Genomic DNA, 21634 nt, shown 5'->3' with positions numbered 1-21634 from the left:
CCTGAATCGGAGCAACCTCGTGGCTCTGGAAACAAGGCGAGCGGTCGAGAAGGATCTGGAATGTATCAAAGTTACAGTAATTTATCAAATTTGAAAATCTAAGTTTCAGTGACTGAAATCCCTCACAAACAATTACGATCTCCCCATATTGTTAAGCCTCAATGGCTCGCTGCTCGATGATAACCTCCAAGCGGACAATGCCTCAGATGCTCGGTAACGTCTTCTACATACTTTCAGCATAATTGAGCCCTTACGATTAGATTTAAAATGATCAAGTTCATCATGCTTTCAGGATTTCATCACCCTTTCTACGTATTCCAGACAACTTCAATTTCAATTAATTAATTTTCCATTCATACCCAATTTCGTAATACTTTCGAATTCCACTCAGGTGCTCACTTTCTCATTCCATTCCATTCAATCTATGTCAGTTGTCTTCTTGCCATGTCACATAACCATTTGCGGGGTGAACATATTGAAACGCATCGATCAAATGACCTCCCCCGCCCGTTCTCCTTGAGCCCTTTTGCTCTCCACCGATTAATCAGACGAACATCTTCTGGGGATGGGACTTTATAAAATGATGAACTATTTTGACATATGAAAGTATCCACCACACAAACAATTGGTTGAATAGAATGGAGGAGGGCGAGAGCTAGTGGCTAGTGGCCGTCAAATGGAATGTGACGATGCGTAATTAAAACTGAAATGGATGGAAACGGGGGGAATGGAAAAAGGGAAGGAAGAGAGGATGCCATTTTGGGTGTAAAGGATACACACAATTGACGGCATCCGTTGGTGTGATGAAACAGAATTCTAGAGAGAGAGAGAGAGAGGTGTCGCTCCATTTAGAAAATAATTCATCAGAACAGTAAGTCAGAAATCGAGGAAATAGAACGTGAATACAATGAAAAAATGAGAAGGAATTAAAACATAGAAAACAATTGATTACGAAGGCTCTACTCTGCTTCAGCTTCTTCAGGTCTACGTCTTCCAACCACTACTGTATCACTGGCAACGGAAAAGTTAATGGATGGCATGGACGATGATCCGAGACCCTCTTCTGGAGAGTTTCGTAGTGGGACCTCTTCACCGTTTGATGGAGGAGTTGGAGGATGTCTTTTCCAGCACGTTACAAGCTTCCAAAACTTTTTAATAGCCAGCAGAACGAGGTATTGGATAACGAACATTATTTCAAACCTCCAAAAATTATGATTGATCATGTCCTCGATTTCAGATTTTGTTGGTGGAGAAACGAGAAGGTTAGAAATCGTTTGATTGAACTTGTTGATAGCTGTTACGAATTCTTCGGGCTTGTCGGAAATTTTCGAAATGCTAAAAACGAGTTGATCCAAGCATCTCCGACGCTGGTTATTACGGCGACAATCTTCGAAAACCATGGCACTTGAGTCGATGATAACTGAAACGGAAAAGTAATATTTTTTAATCGACAACTTCAATTCTTACCTCTACTTGCCCACCCATTTTTGTAGATATCCACATTGAACATGTCTCGAATAGCCAAATCCAAAGAGCCATCTGGACTGAGTTCGAACACTTTGATAGTTGTGAAATTGAGATTTTCAGTGTCCAGAATGGATAGAGGTTTGTCGAGTTTTCCATTGAATGAAAGCATCTTTGTTTCAATTTCTAAAACATCAATTATTATCAACTGCTACAAAAGGAAACTAAAACATACCGGATTTCTCAAAGACTTTGTAGACGTCCTCCGAGGGTTGAAATATCTCGTGGGTCTTATTGTAAATCAACTGTTGACAACTGTCCTTGAAACTTCCCATTCCATACACAAGATTCTGAAAATTACTCTTGATGTTTGGAGTCTAGATTTCTTTTTTCAACTCACTTTTCTATCAGATTCATATTCTTGATCACATGTTCTTTTGCCTTTTTGTTTAAGGTAGCAATTGTAGTGTTTGGAACAAATATGATTGAAGTCAACTAAAATTTGAACATTTTGAAATGGTTGGTTGTAAATACTAGAATCTTACTCGCATAATGTCCACAGGAATTCAGGATCCAATAACGAGCAAAGACGTTTCCAATATATCCAAAATGCCATCCGCATCTGAATCGATCGGCCGGAATTTGAAGATCCATCGATGTTTTTTTATCCAACTCCAAAAATCCTTTATCCAATTGTGCCTTATATTTTTGGGTACATTTATCATTAGAAACGAATTGATAGAGACTTCCAATGGTATTGATTTCAATTCCACAGTCTCTTCCGATTTCATCAACAATCCTCCGGATATCAACATGCCATTCAAATGGAGATTTCGTATCATTCCGTACAGCATAAGCGTTTTTCAGAAGGCGGCAAACATTGGCAACTTCTGGAGCACAGTGTTTCTCGGCAGGAGGTAACGGTGTCTGAAAAATATTACGAAACTATTTACATTTTGTTGAAAATCAATTCAAACCTCAGTGCAATCAAAAAACTTTGATTTGCAGGTCAGGAGGTCTGCTTTCTTGTCCAGGCATGCATTGAACGTGGTTTTGCAGAAATCAAGAACGTTCAAGGTGAATGGGCAACCAGTCAGTTTTGGGAGCATGATGTTGAACATGGGATCAGCGAGTGCTGCTGAAATTATATCACGATAAAAGAAAAAAGGAAATAGTGATATCTTACTGGTGAATAGACAGTAGAGTGTTAGTAACTTGAGAGGATGAAGCAGCATGTTTGGGGGCTAGGTGGTTTCTGGAAATAAAAATAATAATAACGATTGTTCTCGAACAGAATAGAAACAATGAAATAATTGAAAACAATTGACTGCCAAGTAATTTCGAAATGTAGGTGTGATCGACAGTTCAAAAAAAAAGATAAGAGCTTCGTTTTGGTTTGCCAGACGGGAACACCGTACCAGTCGTGGAGCATACAGTTTGTGATTTCCAGCCACTCCCTTTGATGGGCTGACAGCTGATGCACAACACGTCATTTCATTGATTGAAACACAACACAGAAAAACTTAAACAGGCAATGAGGCCCCTTTTGGCTCACTAATAACTAAATTAAAGTTCTCCATACTCATCGCTAAAAATCTTCAGTATACGTCAGCAAATCAGAGTTTATGTTTAGAAAAATCAAAAGAAAATACTTACCTTGCAGTTCCTTCACAGTACATAAGGTGTGTAAACAACTCATTGTTTTGAAGATTCTCGAACATTTCGAAACCAGACGTCTAGAAAAAGAAGCATGAGTACGAAGTGGATGGTCATGGAGAAATCGATGAAGGTGACAAAAATGAATCAGGAGAGCAAATACAAACAAATTCTATCAGTCTATCAAGTACATACTATAAAGGATGTAACATTTATTTGCGTTCTGTATCGATTGGTAACTCCTTTAAGTATTTGTAAAATAAAAGTATATTTGAAGCAGATCTTTCTTTGAAGCTTACTAGTAAAAATTGAAGTTGAATTAATTGGACAAAGCGCAAAAGAATTTTCAGGTTCCTAGATTTCTAAGTTTCGATATCTTTCCTGGAAATATCAACTACGTTTCTAAATCCTCAACACTTGTTAAACTCTCCAAATGTCTAATCTCCGAGTTTCGTTCTAATTTCAATGTTAATCAATGAAGTTTGGTTACTCACGAAGATGGACAAAGGAGAGAATTTATTGAGCTAATTTTTGATTTCTCATGTTTTTTGTTTCTAAAAAGGTTCAGACTGGGGTGGATCTGACTATTTAAATCTGAATCCTCCAGGATACTAATTCTGACACTTATCACATCAATTTGAATCAATTCGAAATTTTTGTTTATGTTTCTTGAATCGATCACTGTACTCTTAATGGATCTCTCAAGCTGTCTACTGAAAAGAATACACAGATTGGGTCTAGACATCTAGAAAAGGTAAAACAAACCGTATGAGAGTTAGTGATGATGAGTATGACGGTAATAATGATTCAGAAGAACAAATACAAACAACATTATCAGTTCATCATATATACTACAATACGACATAACGTTTTGTATCAATTCGTAACTTCTTCGTACTCTTTTGTTATGGTTCAGCTTCTTTTTTTGAATGGATTTTGCTATAAACTAAAGTAAGAAATATTCATTTCGGCTATTATGATATTGAAGATCTTTTATGAATAAAGGAATGGGGACGAAGAAAATAAAAAGAATCATGAATAAATTACAAGTGTTCATTTAGAATCTGCACTTGTTCAGGTCCATCGGCATCTCTCTCATTAGGCCGCTCTCCACTTGGTCTCCGAGCTGCCATGCATTGTGAGCAATACGAAAAAACGGCACAGAAAAATCGTCCAGCGTGTGGACGAACGAATTTATAGAAGTTCCATCCCATAGAAATCAAGAAAATAACTTCAAGAACCAGTTTTACATATACATGTTCCAAGTAACTGAGAAGGAATTTAGCCGTGGAATAAAGCCATGATGGTTCTTGTGGTCCCAGAGTTTTCTTGACTTCTAGAATTGCATCGGAACACTTTTTATCCACTTGTTTCATGTTTGAAAATCGTTCTTTGAGCGAAATGTAGCAATCTTCCTGAGAATCATCAGAATAAATATCGCAGTTGATGAATTCAGTATAATAAGAAGATGATTCAACTGTAAAATTTAATCAAAATCAAAGTCGTTCTGTGTCAACTTACTATTGTTCAATGGACAGCTCCCGTAGGCGTTTTCTATCATCTTCTTGTCCTGTTTCTCATATTTTCGGGTGGGTAGAACAAGATAGATAACAGAATCCGAAGCACTGAACCCAGTAAACCAGCTATTCATTTCTACCGAGTAAGTTCTGTACTTTGTCACTAAAAATCGAGTGTTTTATAGAATGTTGCTCGGAAAACAAACCTATCGTCTTTGCGAACTCATAAGCAGCGTCGCCGTCCCATGCGATGATCTCAGTGAGGATTTCTTTAAGTACTCTGACACCTGATTTTTGTCCTTTTAATGATTGCACCACATCCTGAACAATTATTTTTCAGTCAAAAGAATAACTGGTTACTGTACCTCTGTGCAAATCTGAAACTTTTTATCACAATCTGTTCGATCTTTTCTGCTGTAGTAGCAGTCCATATGGATTGCACAGCAATGGTTGAAGTGGATAGCAGAACTCGGTGTCGCAATAAGTGCTGTTCTTCTCAGAATCACTCGTGCTATGTCTCCAAGTGACCATCCACATCTCCACTGGTCAAATGATATAGGCATCTGATGGAATGTGTCTCTATCCGATTTGATTAACTTTGTTTTCAAAGTAGCAATTTGAGGTTTTTGTTTTATGAATTCGTTACATGCCATAGCGTTCTGGAATAAGTAAACATGGAAGTTTGAAAGTTGTTTTTCAACTTACTGCAATTTTGGTCTGTACGAATTCACCTGTCGCTTGTCTTTTGGAGATCACATTCCTCAGTGTTTCATTATATTCTCTGTCTGAAATATCAAGCAAACCAATGGGATCTATGAGTTTAAATTTACCTAATGACGAGCATCTGAGATCTTGGATCGTGTAATAGAGATCTTTCATCATTGTTGAATCTAGATATTTTACCACTGAATCTCTCGTCACAAGTGAAACGTTCTTCTCTTTACGTGCATTCTCCACGATATACTTGCAACCCTCTCCTTTTACGCCGATTTGCTTAAAATATTTCATCCAATACATAGTACTCGAAAACCAACTCTAAATATCGCCTCACCTCGTAGCAAATTCTTCTATCAAGTGGGCAATCGACGAGTTCTGGGGTCTCTTCCAAGCATTTTTCATACAACTTCTCGCAGTGGCCAAAGTCATGCTGGTATTCAGGACAGAGGTCCCATGGCGGAGACTCAACTAGATTACAAGATAGTAGCAGAAGAAGTTCAACAACAACAGTTCGATCAATCGCAGGCATCTCTGAAAACATTTTCTAATTTCGGGAAAATAACAACAAGAAGAACAGATAATTAAACAGTTCCAGCAAAATTAATCGAGATATGCGTAAAGTTTTAAGTTAAAGAGTGTGTTTGAGGTAAAAGAATATATGAAACAACTGTAGAGTTAGCAATGAGAGAAAATGGGGGAAGAATCTTCTTATCAGTTGTAACTTAAATTACTATTCAATGGCGAAAACCACGCCTACTTTATGAAAAACTTGCCTAAAATTAATCAATTTGCGAACAAATGTACAAGCTAACTAAGCTGAAATGGAGCATTCCAAGGCAATCTTCACCTAAAAATGGGAAAATGAAACTAATGGTTTCGCAACTTAGTGCTATTGAAAAAAACAGTGTGTCGGTGAGTTTATCAGCTCGCGCGAAAACTACGCAGATGACTCAATTGACTGGAAGAAACTCACTCACTTTTGATCATTTTTAGTCAAATGCAAGTTGAAAAGCATCTTCTGTACACTGTGAAGTTTTGATCGTACTGACTTGGACCCCCGTTGGAAATGACATCATTCAGCTTGAAACGGTATGAGAAATGGGTAAACACTTATCGATGCGTGGCATTTGTAAATTAGTGTAGGTCTGAAATAAAATTCAACATAATTCCATTGAGAAACAATCAAAGAAACAATAAATGTTTATTAACAACACAACAGATAACCATAACATCCACGTTCCCTTCTATCCCTTTCCCATACTTTCAGACTTTTCCCATATCCAACACCATGAATATATTTCTTTTCCTTCTTTCTTTCTTCCCACTTTTCCCTTCTGGATCTTCAATTATTGATGGATTTCCAGCTAACTCATTCGGTGATCACAACTTTCCGTCTGTAACTATCAATGAATACTTCCAGATGCACTCTCCCTTGTCTCTGTGATAACTCGTTTCCCAAATGGGAATACAAATGTATGTGGAGGTGTTCTTATTGGACCAAGTATTGCGATGACTGCAGCACATTGTGTTTTTTCGAATGACGAATTGTATAAATGGGTGATATGAGTCTGAAAATTGATTGTTCCACGTTTCAGTGCACTAACAGCCAAAGTAACATTGGGAGATGTGAATTTGAGTAAACAAGATGATCGTGAGCAGGAGTTCAGAAGTCATGCGATGGCGATTAGTAAGCAGTTTTTGAATGGAGTGAGTATAAAGAGTCTCGGTCCAGGGGAACTTTGAAATCATAACCATTTAGAATTGAAATGTTCCAAAGTAATAGTTTTAAGTGTTACCGTATTCACCTTCTCGCTATCTTTAATGATATACTTTGAATTCATTTGGTTTCCTATCATATAAAACTTCAAACCTTTGTTTTTTCTATTGATAAGCAACTCCTTACTTGATATGTAATTTTTTGATTGACATCATTATTAAAGTCTTTTCATGTACGTACGGTACGGTATATACCTATATGTACGGCGTGTAGCCTTGTTTTCCTCAGTTTTACCACGTCATCAGTATAACTCATCCTCGAACAAATTGTCATCATTAACTTTAATCATCATCAGGTTTCCGAAGCAAACGATGACGTGGCAATTGTATTTCTCCCAAAAAGAGCCGATGTCTGTGAGTCTGCTATCTCTCCTCAAATTGCGAAACTTCCAAGTACATGGTCTTTGAACTTTGTGAGTACTAGAACGACTTGCTCTCCTGATAAAAGTACAATTTAGAAAGAAACTCCAAGCATCCCTTCACAATTCCAAATTGAAAACTCGGTATGCTGGATTGCAGGTTGGGGAAAAACGGAGAACACAAGTGAGTCTATGTGAGGTATACTGTAGCCTGACTGGAGATTTTCAGCGGCAAGTCATAGTGATACAGTCCGCCAAATGACTGTCAAGCTGAGCATTCGTAGAATTGGAAGACGGAAGTATCTGATGGCTAGAGGAGTTTTAGGGACCAGTAGGACTTGTATGGTATGCAATAAATCTATCTGGAGTTAAAGTTTTTCATTTCAAATTCTGAATTTCAGGGAGATTCTGGAAGCCCTGTTTACTGTTTCATCGATGGGAAACGTACTCTTGTAAGATCCCTAATCTAAGAAATTATAAGTGAAAAATTCAGATCGGAACCGTTGCTCATATCGGCTCTTTCGTCAAAATGAGTCAGCAAGACCCTTCGAATCATCTCCAATTCTGTCGGGATTTCGAATATACATTCATTTCTGATTGGAGAGAAAGTTCTGAAAGAATTGCGGAGATTCTGGAGAAATATGGAGAGTTGGAGCAGTTGAATGAAGGGCAAGATATGTGTTTTGGTTCTGGAAAACTCTGAAATGTGGATCTATGGATCTTCCAGTTTTCTGATTATTTGAATATTTATAAATCATTTCATCAGCTATTTTTGAACATGTACAAAATCGTTTCGTTATTTGAGACTTTTTAAAATTTCACTTTTTCCTCTTTTCTCTCCCTCAGCTGCTATTCGTAAACTGTTGTCAATGGCATCGTTCTTCTGCACATCTGTGTCTCTTCTCAACTTCTCATGTCTATTTTATTATTTCACATCTGCGTCTAGTTTGTTGTTTGTCTCTTCTCAATTCTCTTGTTTTCATTTATTTCGTTTTTATTCTCTTCACTTTTCACTGCACATTCAGATATCGATCATCTCATCTCCCCATTTCCGTCAGTTTCCACGGTCATGAGGTTCCTCGAATTGGTTTCTTAAAAGGTCCGGTCGCCCAGAACTGGGTTGTTTACTGGTGTACTAGAAAGCATGCTCATGTCTGCGTGTATCACACTTTACACACTGTTTCGTTTTGTTTCTCGATTTGTGGTCGCTTTCGCAGTCTCAGCTATCGGTCCGTCTCAACCGAAATTTTTCTTTCTGACCCCCACTTTCTTTTCCTCTGATTCGACATATACCAACATTCGACATATGAGAACAGAAAAAATCTCTCGGTTCTTTCTCTCCTTCTTACAAGGTACATATTTTTCAATTGTTTGTCCTTCACTACTCAAATAATGTTAAAATGAAGACACACAACAATTTATTTATTTTTCTGATTGTAAATTTACACATTTCCCCAATTGTGCTTCAAAAACAATGTAAAAATTTACAAAATGCTTTATTTTTTTAATTCTTGGAACTTTCTTAACAATTTTTACAGAAATTTCAACTTTGAACAAAAAATTAAGATATTTAATGAATTAAATATTGAGTTGGTCGTGTCGAATTGTTTCAAAAGATTAAAATTCTCTCATGTTCTTATAGAAGCTTCGTAAATCGACACATAAGCTTATGTGTCGATTTACGAGGTGCTTCACGCTACTGTTTTTAAAGGAGTATTTTTCGAGTTTAACAACTTTTTCTAGTAACTATTTATCTCGACTTTTCTCCAAATTTTTCTTCGATATTCTGAAAATGTTCTCGTTTTTCTAATTTTTTATTCAATTTTCAGCCACAAGATGAGGTGGCTTCTCGTCTTTCTGCTCATCTTCCCAACATCAATATTCACCACAGAATGGGATGCCTACAATTTTCCAAATCCCACAGCCGGACAATTTCAAGAGTGAGTTCTTTTTAAAAAACATTATATCGAGTTTATTTTCGAACACTTCCAGATGTAAAATGAGAACGACAGCGAATATCTGCGATCCAGATGGAGTGCTCAGTGAACAATCAAGATATCGATTGGATCACGATTTGAAACAATTGGAGACTCGTACTCGTCAGGATAATGCGAGAACTTTTTGCGATAAGAAAGGAGTTACTGCAGCAATGGCAGTAGCAAAACACGTGAAAGGAGGAACCACAGAAGCTGTCGAAACGATGGCAAACGATATGCTTCGTAAATGGACATTGGATCCCCAGTGTAAGAAAGCAGTTGTGATAGTCGTGTCGACGGATGATATGAAGTTCTGGGTGGCTCGCGATGACAAAGTCCCCGTTTACGCCGACGAGTTCACACAGATTTTCATGCAACAAAAATCTCTGTTCCAACAACAAAACTACCAGCAAGCACTGACAAACATTCTGCAAGCAACATGGGACAAAGCTCTCTCCAAACAAGGATCTCCACGTCAACCAAATCGTGGAAATCAAGGACCAGGAAACCAGGGACCCGGAAATCAAGGAGGCGGCGGGAAACCAGGAGGTGGATTCAAAATGCCATCGATTCCCGGATGGTTCTGGCTTCTTCTCGTCGGAGTCATTCTTCCAACTCTCTGCTGTTGCTGCTGCATTTATTGTTGTTGTTGTCGCGGAAGAGGTGGCGGTGGCGGTGGCCAACAAAGACAACAAATTCCAACTGATCGTGAGTTCAAAATGTCAATTTTAATAGAAAAATACAATTTTTCCAGCAATGGGCGGAGGAGGCGGCGGATATCCACAACCACCACCACAAGGAGGCGGTGGCGGCGGCGGTGCCGGTGGAATGTTCCGTAACATTCTGTCATCTGGAGGTGGTGCAATGGCTGGATCGATGCTCGGACGAATGTTCTCCAATCGTGGAGGTGGCGGCGGAGGTAACTTGTGATACCTTCAACTCTGAAAACCTTATTTTCTATTGCAGGTGGTGGCATGGGCGGCGGCAACCGTGGATATGGATTCCAGGGCAATTCTGGAAATCAAGGAGGCGATCAACCAGTGTATGATGACAACAATGGACAAGGTGGTGGTGGATTGTATCCATCGCAAGAGGTTAAAGACCGTGGAGGCGGTGGCAGCTGGGCTTAAAAACCTCGTTTTCTTAATTTCTTTTCAAATTTTTGATTCATTCTGCCATTTTCTTTCCCAAAAATTTACCAATCACCAAAAATCTCTCGCTTCTCTTTATTTCACAAATTTCGCTAGTGTATAACGGGCTTATTAATCGTACTTAATAATAATAAACAAATGCTCTTTATTTGGAAAAATAGTAGCACGAAAAATGGTAAAAATCTCCGATTCTATCCATAAAAAGTACAAATGAAGAAAAATGCAGTCGGTTAGGACATGAAACCAGTTATAGGAACCAATGAGAGAACCAGTACATAGAGAATGGCTTATAAGAAAAAAGGACAAGAATTTCCGAAATAAAAGGTGGGTAGAGAATACAGGGAAAACAATGACGGGGGCAAATTCGAGCTAAAAAATGTATACGTGATGAGCATCTCACAGAATGGGGGAGAAAAATGAATGAGTAATACTTTACTAAATGATAGAATGCTCGTTGAAAAACATAGAACCGGCTACTTCCAATGACTATTTACACGGGACTTCCGACAAGTGATGACAAGTCTAATACTTCTCGACGGAGTGATGTGACCGACGGCGGTTCCAATGGTGTTGAAGGAAGGGTGTCTTCTTCTGGAGGTCCTGTTTCATCCGACTCTGCTTTCGGCGCCTCCTTACTCCGCCGACGAATCGTTCGTGTCGGTGAGTTATTCTGAAATACCCAAATATTTTTGAGAAAAAATCAAAGGAGCTCTTACTGATGTGGTGAGGGGCGAAGCAGGTATCTTCTTTGTTCTCTGAGGTCCGAACGATGAATGCGAGAAGAACTTCTTCAATTCTTCAACTGGCAAATCTCGACTCTTCAATGCCATCGAATTTCTCGCAAGAACCTCTCCTTCTCTTAGCGATCGTTGCGCTACCGATGACGAGGGAAGCGTAACCATTGATGACGCTCGCGTAATTCGAGCTTTCGAGGCAGCTTGCTGAAAATTTCATCGATTATAATCAAAATCAGAGTCTATATTACAGAATTACCTTAACTGCATCCAGAACAATTTTCATGCTTTGCTCCAATGTTTCGAATATCGCCTGCAGCGTTGTATTTGCAGCACACAAGTATACTTGTAACTCCATTTCACGAGATTTCACATCAGAGAGACCGTTCTGTACGTTTTGAAGCTTTTCGTTTGTTTGATCCATGAACGGCTGATAGGCGGCGATCAATGTCTCGACATTCGAACTTCTCATCTGACCATCAAGCTTTCGGATCGTTCGCTGAACTTGTCCGACTGCATCTTCGAGATCTTTCAGATTCAACGATCTGACAGTAACCATTTTCGATTGAATCTCCTCCAGCTGCGTTGTAGGCAAATCACAGAATGCTACTATTAGGTCGACGAGTCGAACAGATATATGCTGCCCCTTTCCTTTCATCTGTAGCAGCTGAAGTAGATAACTGAACTGGAATCCAGATGCCTCAGCGAACATAGAACCTTGATTCAAATAGTTTCCATACTGGAGACACTTTCTCAACAGTATTTGTACGACTTCTCCGCGAGCCAGCTTGCACCCCTCTTGAAGCGATTCAATCTGTGATTGGAACTTGCCGATCTGGAATTAATCAATGTTTATTGGGAATACTTGAGACATTGTTAACCTCAGAAGTCAAATTCTCCTTTGTTATGAATAACTCAATTCGTAATCTCAAATGTTTGTTTCGCGCAATGTGCCAACAGAACTGGTCACTCGCATGGGTCAGTGTACCATATTCAACTTTCAAAAATGGATCAAGTTCGTCTTTATCTGGGAAATTGTTGTTCAAAGTGGTCATCAAATCCACTTTTATTCCGTCCGTATCGTTTCTCTCCAATTTTTCTATCAACTCGATGAAATCCAGTGGCTTCAACCTAAAAGATCATTATGGAACTAACACAACAGCAGAGCAATACTACTTACTTCTTGATGAGAATTTCAATAGTCAAAGCTTTCGGCGAAACGAGAACTTGTGGATTAGTCGGAGACCTTGCAGACATCGTGTTAACGTCAGATGAAGACGTGACTGCTCTCAACGACTTGCCAAACGCGCGGCCAACCGATCCAGCGATTTTTCTGTTCAGCTGCTTGACCGGCGCTTCCTCGAAAACTTCTTCCATCTGAAAACAACAAAATTATATCAAAGTTAATGTCTTCCCTTCACTTACTTTCGATCTTTCCTCCTCATTGAAGTCTACACAGAGTGAATCGTTGAAGACTGTTCCAGCGTCTTGCATCTGCATTGTCAGTTTCGGCCAACGCACAAATGCCGTCTTCTTCTGTTTCCTGTAGACGACTGCTGACTTCACCACTCCAGGAGAAAGAACTGGCGACGTCGAGGTTCCTGGGCTAAATGCGTTTGCACCAGTTCCATTGAAAGGGAATGGAGGAGGAGGCGGAGGTGGCGGGGGACCTCCTGGGAAAGATTTCAACCCAGCCATTGCCCCTTTTAGCATATCCAAAGGTAGCGGTGGTGGTGGTGGAGGTCCTCCTTTGGACGCCATTGGTGGTGGAGGCGGAGGCGGTGGAGCATTGGTGGAAATCGAAGGAACTCCAGGCAACGGTGGCGGTGGTGGTGGTCTCGGAGCGTTCGTTGACAACGGAGCCATTCCAGAGATTGGAGGCGGAGGTGGAGCATTCGTTGACATCGGAGCCATCCCAGATATTGGTGGTGGCGGTGGAGCATTAGTCGACAACGGAGCCATTCCCGATGCTGGATGCGGAGGCGGTGTTGGAGCATTTCTCGATATTGGAGGGACACCTGGCATCATCATTGGTGGCGGTGGCGGTGGAGCTGTCGAATTTATCGGTGGTAAGCTTCCGGTTAACGAAACACTCGGTGGAGGTGGTGGAGGTGGAATGGGAGCACTACTGCTAATCGGAGGAATATTTGCAGTTCCTTTGATAGCAGTGTCTATCATTTCGAAACTCATCGTCATTATTTCACTGAATCCTAGACTTTCTGGTATCGACGATGTCGAAGAAGTATCGTCAATGAACGCGATGTTCGCTCTGTCTGAGAATTGAACAGGAAGAGATGTGTTGAATGCAGTATGCAGTTCGCTGCTCTCATTTTCTTCAGATGAATCCCCTACTTCATTAATAGCTGGAAGAGTTTTATCGAGTAATGGCGAAATGGGTCCATCATCGTCACAATCAGATGAGAAAGTTGAAGTGGAGCAGTTCGATCGGAAGAAATCATCCACAACACCGAGTTTAGCCTGCATTGGCAAATCTGTCGCAGTCGCCCACTTTTTCAGGTTCCGATTCGAGTCGAGAGCATCCGGTGTTGTTGGATCAGAATTACTCGTTTTACTCTCATCATCAGAAGTCGAATAATCACAAAATACAGCTGATTCTTCGGGTATGTCGTTGAAAGTTGTGGAAAGGTTATGGGAAATTCCTCTACGCGAAGCATCTTTCTGTAGAAATCTTCTTGATATTTCTTCCGTTTGTATTTCTGCATCAATCAATTCCTTTTCGAGCTCACGTGGTTTCTTGAGACTTGTTATACATTCCTCGATGTCTGCGGAAGTGTCAATGAAGTCTAGCAAATCGATCTAAAAGAATAGAAGAATTAGATTATTGTCTGTTCTCTCTTATTTTTTGGTCGCAGGCGCTCGCTGCTTGGACAATGTCTGCGTCTCTGATGGCATTCTTTTTTCTCGTTTTCTCTCCAATATTTCTTTTGCCTCACGACACAAGTGTACATGAGGGGGTATAGCTCAGTGGTAGAGCGCTCCCTTAGCATGGGAGAGGGCTGGGGTTCAATTCCCCATACCTCCAGAATCTTTTTGCTAAATTCGCTTTATTTACCATTTTCTTCCACTGCTTATCGTTGGTTTTCGACAAGAGCTTCGCTAAAACTTCTATAGGACTTCGATTATCATCCGTGAGCCCCATCATTCGTGCGTCTCGACTCTCTGATTGAATATACGTCTCCACTTCAGCATCGATTTCCTTACATCCTGGAGATCGGTTAGCATGCGAAGCGAGAGCAGACAGAAATCCGTATGCTGAAAATAAATTATTCAAAATCAAATTTTGTTTACAAGCACTGACAATGAAGTTTGCTTCGGATGGTGAATCGTTGCAAGAAAGAACATGTACTGCCAATCATGAAATTTATATCAGCAATCGCCTTCAATCTTGTCGCTTCGCCTCCCGTGTCATCTCTTAAATAAACTATCAATTAAATAGAAAATGATTAGGAAAGGTAGCGAACCTGAACTCAGCTATCATTTGCCTAATGTGGATGTCGGTGTCATCGAGACGACTGGAGGATATGGAGGATGTTGGGCGGAGATCGGTGCATTTCTCAACAGTGACGGCAACTTTCTGGAATAATTACGTCATTTACACACTGTTTCAGAGAAATTCTAATTACCTTATCATCACTAACGTCTTTCTTGGTGCCGGAATTTAATCGAGAGGCTTTGTTCCCGAAAACCTGAGCTGGCTTTTTGAACGGAACTTCCTTCGTATGCTTTCGATGCCCCGAATTCTCCACATCGGACGGATTGCTCAAGCGACTCGTCGGCCTACTTGCATCCGATGTAGGTGGACTATTCGTATCTGGAAACACATATATTTGTAGTGGAAATGACTATTTTACAAACTTTGTGACCCGTTCGTTGAGTCGGTCCGTTTTTGGTTCTTTTTCGAGTTTGTGCGTTTCTTCGCCATACCAAAAGGTCGACGTGGAACAGCTGAAAATAAAACATATGATGTGTGGGTTTGGAAGGGAGGTTTCGGTGATGAAAGATTATAGAGGTGACAACGTTATCACCTTTTTTTGGCGGTCTTGTTGAACGGTTTAAATTAAATGAAAAGCAAACAGAATAGCAACATTACACACAAGCAATTAGACATATTTAGCATTTTTGTGAGTAAAACACATTAAAAACCGACGTCACCCGCAAAATATTTATAGGATTATTCATATTTGCCAGGATGGTCAACTGGTTACGATGTGTGATGAAGGTGAGAAGAATAGAGAGAACGTTTCGTGATGCAAGGCAACAATACTGCTGTCACTCTTCTAGCCGACAAATTATACGTTTCATGATTTTTTTTCCTTTTGAAGTATTTCTTTTTTGTTCGTGAAAGGCGATTACTCATTTGGAGGAAACGGGCATTTTCAGTCTAGGAAAGAACTCGAACATGAAGCAATTTACCTCTCATACTTGGCGGAAATAGTGAAATAAATGGGAGTGCGTGTTTTCAGAAGTTTTTTGTGCTCACGTTTCACGAAGTTTTCGAAGAAAAGTTCCAACGTGAAGATTCTGTTTTTATGGGAAAGTGTGCATAAAAAATTTGCAGGGCAAGATACAATAAAGGAGAAAGAAATGAAAAAGCCCAAAAACCCTTGGTGATCGTCGATAAAGTGAAGCAATGAAACTGCGAGGAGAGGAACGCCGCGTGGCATATGCAACAGCACTGCGGTTTTTTTTTTTGTAGAAAAAGCGATGAAGCCGGCGAGTAGAGAGACGATATTTCAAAATATGAAGAAAAAGTAGAGAGAAGGGTGATGCGCTCACTCCTTTTATTGCCTGTATTCAGAGGTGGGAAACTGGAGAAAACTCAAAAATCGTGGCTAATAAACGAAAAAAATTGTAAAGTTGCAGTCTTTCTCAGCAAACTTTCTTGAATATGTTGTGCAGGGGCGCTTCCTTCCGAATCCAAACAAAAAGACTTCACAACGCTCTGACTGTACTGGAAAGCAACAACTAAGCATTATCCAACGAATTCTTCGAGGAAGCGGAAAAGGAATGAGATGAAATAAAAACGGTATCGTTCACACAGAGAATCAGTGCGGTGGAACATTATGGAGATGAAAAAAGAGTGGAGACCTCCCATGAACTAAAGTGCTGCCGGTTTACGATGGGGTAGATTCGCAGAAAATGGTCTTCAGGCTGATGACAAATGGGTGATAAAGTTCCGACATCGGATCGGAAAGGCGTTGGAGTGATCGGGATAGCCTTGGTCTGAGAAAAAATAGTCAGAAAAATTATAAATAAATTTTCCAACAGGTGATTCTCCTTACCGGTGTAAACGGACAAGCGAGAAAGTGAAGATTTGTATCAAAAAGTAAATACCAAAGAAACTGACAGAAAAACTGTCGAATCGAATGATTTATTAGCAAGTAAGCAACACTGTGAAGGTCGAACAAACGGAAAGAAGCTCTCAAATTCAAATATCTGCGCGATGGGACACTGTCTGACTGTCTGCGACTCTTCTCTTTGGCGGAAGGCGTATAATGGTGAATGATTGGTGTACAAGGGCATTAGGGAACGTATGTATGTCAACAAAAAGCAGTCTAGTAGCATGTGTTCACATGCAAAAAGGCTGCGAATCGAACAAAACAGTTTTCGAGTCGGTTTTCACAGATAAATGAACTAATTTACAAGAATTTGGTATATTTTCAATTATATTGAAAGTTAAATTAAAAGCAAACAAAAAATTAAAACATAACTCCTTTTATTTTTATAAAAATTGAAGCAAAAACGCTGAAAGTGTGAAGGAGCAGAGAAAAAATTAGTTTCATTCAAAGGCGCAAACACCACAGCTGTCGACGGGTCTCATCACGATTTAATAAATTACTGTAGGTCATCGCACCATCTGTCGCTTTATGTCGAGGCTTCCTCTGGATTCATTGAAGATTCTGAAGATGAAAATTCTATAATTTCAAAATTCACCAATAAATTTCGGAGACTTCCTAATTTTGTTTTCCATCTTTGATGCGATCAAAAATTTCCAAGAAAGATAAGTTGTCAGACCAAAAAAAACGATTCATTTGTAGCCTAAATCACAAAATTGCAAGTGTTTTCGTCAAAGAAATTAGTGGGGAAGAGTAAGTCACAAAATAAAAATTGAATAAAAGGGTTCCAAGATTTCGATAAAATACGCATTTCAAAATGAATTATTCTCTGCTTGGACTATTCACAGTTGTCTTCTCCATCTCTTTGGCATTTCCATTTGGCGACAATCCAGATCAATCTGAAGGATTTCAAAAATTCAAGAATCTTCTTCCTCGAGAACTAGTAGATGCATACAGTAATCTGGGTCAACAGGATAAAGAAGATCTGAAATATGTGTTCCGTAATTATCAAAACTATCAAAACGAACAAGAAATGATTGCTGCTCTGAAACAAAGAAATCCATCTCTCGGCTCTCGCGTTGAGAGAAAAATGTTTGAATTGAAGAGGAAAGTTGCTGGTTTGAGTGACGAGTCGAAGGAATTTGTGGAGAATTTATTGGCAACTGGAAGACAAGTTTATGCTCGAAAACTCAACGGCCAGCAGATCGATCGTTCGGAATTGAGACAGATTGGAATGGGGTGAGCTCTTGGATTACTGTAGTTTCGATATGTTTCCCAACAGCATGTTTTCAGAGTCGCCCAACACTACCGTTCTCTGTCCCCATACTCTCAAAACGAACTCCAAACCACGTTTCCTCAGATTTTCCAATTTCTTCAGCAAGCGCGTGCTCAAGGACTCCGAGGAATGCTTCAAGGATTCTTTGGTGGTGGTGGAATGGGAAAATAAGATTCAGTGGTGTTATAATGAATATACTTTACAATGAATGAAGATAATTTGTGTTTGTGTTCTGAAAGTTCTTTGAAGAAAGATGATAGACATTTGAAAATGAACTTGTGTTAGACAATGTTTGATTTTCTGATTCCTTGTAGCCTTTTCAAGGAATACAAAGCTACACAACCAATTGTTCAATTCATTTTTTCTTGAAATCAAGGAAGTTGGAACACCAGTATCAATAAGAAGACACCCTAGGCCTTCGCTGAAATAGATAGAAACTGCGCGGCCGACACCTATATGGTTTCACTATGTTTTCCACACATCCAGACTCCGCCTCCTTTTCCGCCTTCGATTTCTCCAAAGGCCACATGAAAAGTGGTTTTTTTTGAGGAGAGATATTTCCATAATTTCTGAAAAAATGAGTAAAACGTTAAAATGTTCTGATTTGCCACTAACTTCAGCCCGGAACGTTAACAACGAACAAAATTATGAGCGGAATTACAAAATTTCAGTCAACATAACACGAAATGGTGTTTTTTCAGATAGTTAAAAAAAATTTTGGAAATGTATAGAACACAGTGTCATTCAGGTGGAATATAGGTCGAACCAACAAGTTATAGCTAAACACACGGTAAAATAACGTTTTCATGCTGTCTTTCGCATTTTCAGGTTGCAGTTTTTAAGAAGCTGGTGAGGTGCCATGAATGCCCAAAAGCGTTTCATTATTTTTAAAAGAAAAACACGAAACCAATTATGTTCTTCATTTTTGCAGTTGATAACTTCTTTGTAGGAGTTAGTCCTGGGTAGATATTTTTGAAACTTTGTCGCCGACAACAATTTTGATAAACCATTAATGCCCACTACTACAAGTTGTATCTCTCTATAGAGAATACCTACAACAAAGTCGGCAATTACAAAAATAAACCTCAAAAATGGTTTTGCAATAGAAAGTAAGCAAGTTGGACCATTCGCAACTCCGTAGCAGGATGCCAAAATTAACAATTTTGTGGTGAAATTCGGTGTTTTTTAGTTGTCTGCCACAGATAATTTTAAGTTTTTGAAAACTATTTGAGTATCTATGTTACTTTGGCGTTTCATCAACATTCTATTTTCAGAAATTAATAGAACTTCACACTATGAAGAAATCGTACTGAACAATGAATTGTTTACAGTTCACACCATCACAAATAAGTAAGAAGTGTAGCTATTGTGACTTCTCTTCTGAAACTTTAAATGTTCAGAATCCAAACAAGTAAATATATCTGACCATCTATCTCAGATCGTAAACTTTTATCCAAGGTTGGCCAAGTTTCGAAAACAAAAACAAATAGTTGTTTAACCTCCTCGCCGCGGGAGAGAGATGATCACTTATGCTAAAACACCACCGTCAGAAACAGACAACAACATTGTCCTTGATTGGATGAACCAATCTACTGAAGACCGTCTTGGAGACGATCGTTGCAAGGAACAATGTCCAGAGGAGGCTACAATCTCTCCTCACGAATTGACATCATCTTCTATCCAAAAACAAACGTTTTATAAGAGACCGCCCATTGAACAAATCACATAACTTCTGTATAAATACCCGATGATTCAAATGAGTGAGCAACATCAAACATGTCTCGTCTTCTTGCTTTCAACGTCTTCTTCTTCGCCTTCATCGGTCTTTCGATTGCTGCTCCAACCAAGGAGCCTTCCCTATTTACTCAACTTCTCAAGGAACACGACGAAATTCTCCCATCTGAAGTCGTCGAAGCATACAAGGCGTTGTCTGGAGATGAGAAGGAGAAAGTGAAGGATGTGTTCAAGAACTATAAGGATTTCAAGAATGAAGATGAGTTGATTGCTGCTTTGAAGGCAAAGTCTCCAGAATTAGGAGAGAAAGCTGAGAAGCTTCAAGCCAAGTTGCAGAAGAAGATCAATGGATTGAGTGCTGAGCCAAAAGCTTTCATCGAGGAGCTCATCGCAGGAGGAAGAGGACTTTACGCTAGATCTGTCAATGACGAGAAGATTTCCGCTGCCGAGATCAAGCTTTTGATTGATACGTAAGTTTTCTGACGGTTTTGGGAACCTAATATATATTGTGAATTTTCAGCCAAGTCACTTCTTACAAGGAGCTTCCAGCTGAGGCTAAGGAGGAGTTGAAGAAGACTTTCAGTGGAGTCGCCAAGTTTTTGGAGGACGACAAGGTTCAGACTTTGATCGCTAAACTTCTTGAGAAGACCAACCAAGAGCATTAAATTATGAGGTTTTGGAATTTTAAGAAATTATATAATATGTATAGAATGTAATAATAAATTCTTGTATTCTTTTATTTTGAGTATTTTAACCGAAGGAAAAATCAGTGACTGAAAGTTTCAGAACTCGGCCATTTTATAAGATAAGCCTTTTCTTGCTGTTTTGTTCATTCTACACCATGCAAAGGGTAGACACAAATCACATACTTTTATTTTCGAAGATCACAACAATTTATCAATTTCCGTCTTGATTTTATCGTTTGAAGCGAATTTATACAGTCCTAGGAATGCCTTCTCCAGTTCTTGTTTGTTGGCATCTGGGAGAGCTTTGAATGATGGGAATTGTCTGAAAATCAGTTATAACTAACTTAAAAATCAACTTTTCAAAACTCACTTTGCAAAAACTGGGAGCACTTCCTTAGGATCCAATGGGACTCCGACTATCTGTGCTGTATAAATTGCTCTTCCAATGCCAAGTAACTCGGTAACAAACTTCTTGGTTTCAGGAGTCAATGCTTGAATTTCAGCGTCAACTTCGATATACAATTTCTCAAAAAGTGATCCAAGGGAGTCGGATTTTTTCTTAATTGCAACAATCAAGTCAGCAATACTCGTGAATTTATCATAATTCATGAATACTTCCTTCATAATTGCACTTTCTTCTGGACTCAAGTTATCGAATGCCTCGACTACTTTAAACGGGAGCGCATCTTTGTAACTTTCAATAACTGCTTCGAATATTCCATCAGCAGAAAATGAAAAGCAGATAAGAGAAGAAATGAAGAGTAGACGGAATAACATTGAGACTGACCAACAGAATCAATACTTTGAAATTGAAGATGTATGTGTTGAATGTAGGGCGGTGTTGTCTGTTTTCTATCTGTGTTTTTATCGAGAAAAGACGAAAGATTGATGTGTCTTCTTCAGGTGGTATTCGAACGAAACACTTCCGTCTACCTACTGATTTTTCACTTTATAATTTTGAATTCTTGTTCACAGAAGTATTGTTTTTTACTTCTAAGAACTTCAAGACTAGGTAACTTTTGGCGAATACGTACACTTTCTCAAAGTTAGAAGATGGTGAACAAGTTTGATAGCTTGTCATGGTGTCAGATAAAATATCACGGTTGCAAAATTACGACAGGATATAGGCCAAATCTATAACTCTATTTTGTTAGTTGCTCACTTTTTGATATCTCTTCTATTAGGTTGATTCATAATTTTCTGCAATTTTTCGATAAAACTTTGCTTCTAT

At 39.2% G+C, this 21634-nt stretch overlaps 9 protein-coding genes across 9 annotated transcripts; 5 read left to right on the top strand and 4 right to left on the bottom strand.

Moving 5' to 3' along the window:
- Positions 1 to 959: 959 nt before the first annotated feature.
- Positions 960 to 2699, bottom strand: GCK72_017673 (uncharacterized protein; the record flags this gene model as incomplete). The annotated part of the gene is made up of 7 exons (XM_003112296.2): positions 960 to 1420; positions 1468 to 1650; positions 1700 to 1814; positions 1865 to 1959; positions 2010 to 2391; positions 2442 to 2602; positions 2651 to 2699. 7 exons carry the CDS (start codon positions 2697 to 2699, stop codon positions 960 to 962), a joined length of 1446 nt encoding a protein of 481 aa, XP_003112344.2.
- A 1464-nt stretch (positions 2700 to 4163) lies between these two features.
- On the bottom strand, positions 4164 to 5883 carry GCK72_017672 (uncharacterized protein; the record flags this gene model as incomplete). Its single annotated transcript, XM_003112378.2, has 7 exons — positions 4164 to 4597; positions 4642 to 4800; positions 4844 to 4958; positions 5003 to 5296; positions 5343 to 5422; positions 5468 to 5630; positions 5689 to 5883. The coding sequence occupies 7 exons, from the start codon at positions 5881 to 5883 to the stop codon at positions 4164 to 4166; spliced, it is 1440 nt and encodes a 479-aa protein (XP_003112426.2).
- A 759-nt stretch (positions 5884 to 6642) lies between these two features.
- Positions 6643 to 8192, top strand: GCK72_017671 (uncharacterized protein; the record flags this gene model as incomplete). Its single annotated transcript, XM_053732197.1, has 7 exons — positions 6643 to 6730; positions 6775 to 6901; positions 6950 to 7061; positions 7427 to 7543; positions 7589 to 7673; positions 7719 to 7834; positions 7983 to 8192. The coding sequence occupies 7 exons, from the start codon at positions 6643 to 6645 to the stop codon at positions 8190 to 8192; spliced, it is 855 nt and encodes a 284-aa protein (XP_053581110.1).
- Positions 8193 to 9325: 1133 nt separating this feature from the next.
- On the top strand, positions 9326 to 10595 carry GCK72_017670 (uncharacterized protein; the record flags this gene model as incomplete). Its single annotated transcript, XM_003112304.2, has 4 exons — positions 9326 to 9429; positions 9482 to 10173; positions 10220 to 10384; positions 10432 to 10595. 4 exons carry the CDS (start codon positions 9326 to 9328, stop codon positions 10593 to 10595), a joined length of 1125 nt encoding a protein of 374 aa, XP_003112352.2.
- Positions 10596 to 11098: 503 nt separating this feature from the next.
- GCK72_017669 (uncharacterized protein) lies at positions 11099 to 11561 on the top strand (the record flags this gene model as incomplete). The annotated part of the gene is made up of 2 exons (XM_053732196.1): positions 11099 to 11276; positions 11377 to 11561. The coding sequence occupies 2 exons, from the start codon at positions 11099 to 11101 to the stop codon at positions 11559 to 11561; spliced, it is 363 nt and encodes a 120-aa protein (XP_053581109.1).
- GCK72_017668 (uncharacterized protein) lies at positions 11107 to 15293 on the bottom strand (the record flags this gene model as incomplete). The annotated part of the gene is made up of 11 exons (XM_003112351.2): positions 11107 to 11286; positions 11333 to 11557; positions 11610 to 12185; positions 12232 to 12481; positions 12531 to 12727; positions 12776 to 14167; positions 14424 to 14623; positions 14670 to 14782; positions 14833 to 14945; positions 14995 to 15182; positions 15227 to 15293. The coding sequence occupies 11 exons, from the start codon at positions 15291 to 15293 to the stop codon at positions 11107 to 11109; spliced, it is 3501 nt and encodes a 1166-aa protein (XP_003112399.2).
- A 2231-nt stretch (positions 15294 to 17524) lies between these two features.
- On the top strand, positions 17525 to 18154 carry GCK72_017667 (uncharacterized protein; the record flags this gene model as incomplete). The annotated part of the gene is made up of 2 exons (XM_003112770.2): positions 17525 to 17946; positions 18001 to 18154. The coding sequence occupies 2 exons, from the start codon at positions 17525 to 17527 to the stop codon at positions 18152 to 18154; spliced, it is 576 nt and encodes a 191-aa protein (XP_003112818.2).
- A 1605-nt stretch (positions 18155 to 19759) lies between these two features.
- GCK72_017666 (uncharacterized protein) lies at positions 19760 to 20382 on the top strand (the record flags this gene model as incomplete). The annotated part of the gene is made up of 2 exons (XM_003112375.1): positions 19760 to 20187; positions 20238 to 20382. 2 exons carry the CDS (start codon positions 19760 to 19762, stop codon positions 20380 to 20382), a joined length of 573 nt encoding a protein of 190 aa, XP_003112423.1.
- A 219-nt stretch (positions 20383 to 20601) lies between these two features.
- GCK72_017665 (uncharacterized protein) lies at positions 20602 to 21180 on the bottom strand (the record flags this gene model as incomplete). The annotated part of the gene is made up of 2 exons (XM_003112374.2): positions 20602 to 20725; positions 20774 to 21180. The coding sequence occupies 2 exons, from the start codon at positions 21178 to 21180 to the stop codon at positions 20602 to 20604; spliced, it is 531 nt and encodes a 176-aa protein (XP_003112422.2).
- Between the last annotated feature and the right edge of the window lie 454 nt (positions 21181 to 21634).

This window comes from Caenorhabditis remanei, chromosome V, assembly GCF_010183535.1.
Source record: "Caenorhabditis remanei strain PX506 chromosome V, whole genome shotgun sequence".
In the NCBI taxonomy this organism is placed as follows: Eukaryota; Metazoa; Nematoda; class Chromadorea; order Rhabditida; family Rhabditidae; genus Caenorhabditis; species Caenorhabditis remanei.
The sequence above is the reverse complement of the archived record's forward strand: the minus strand, read 5'-3'. Positions and strand labels throughout refer to the sequence as shown.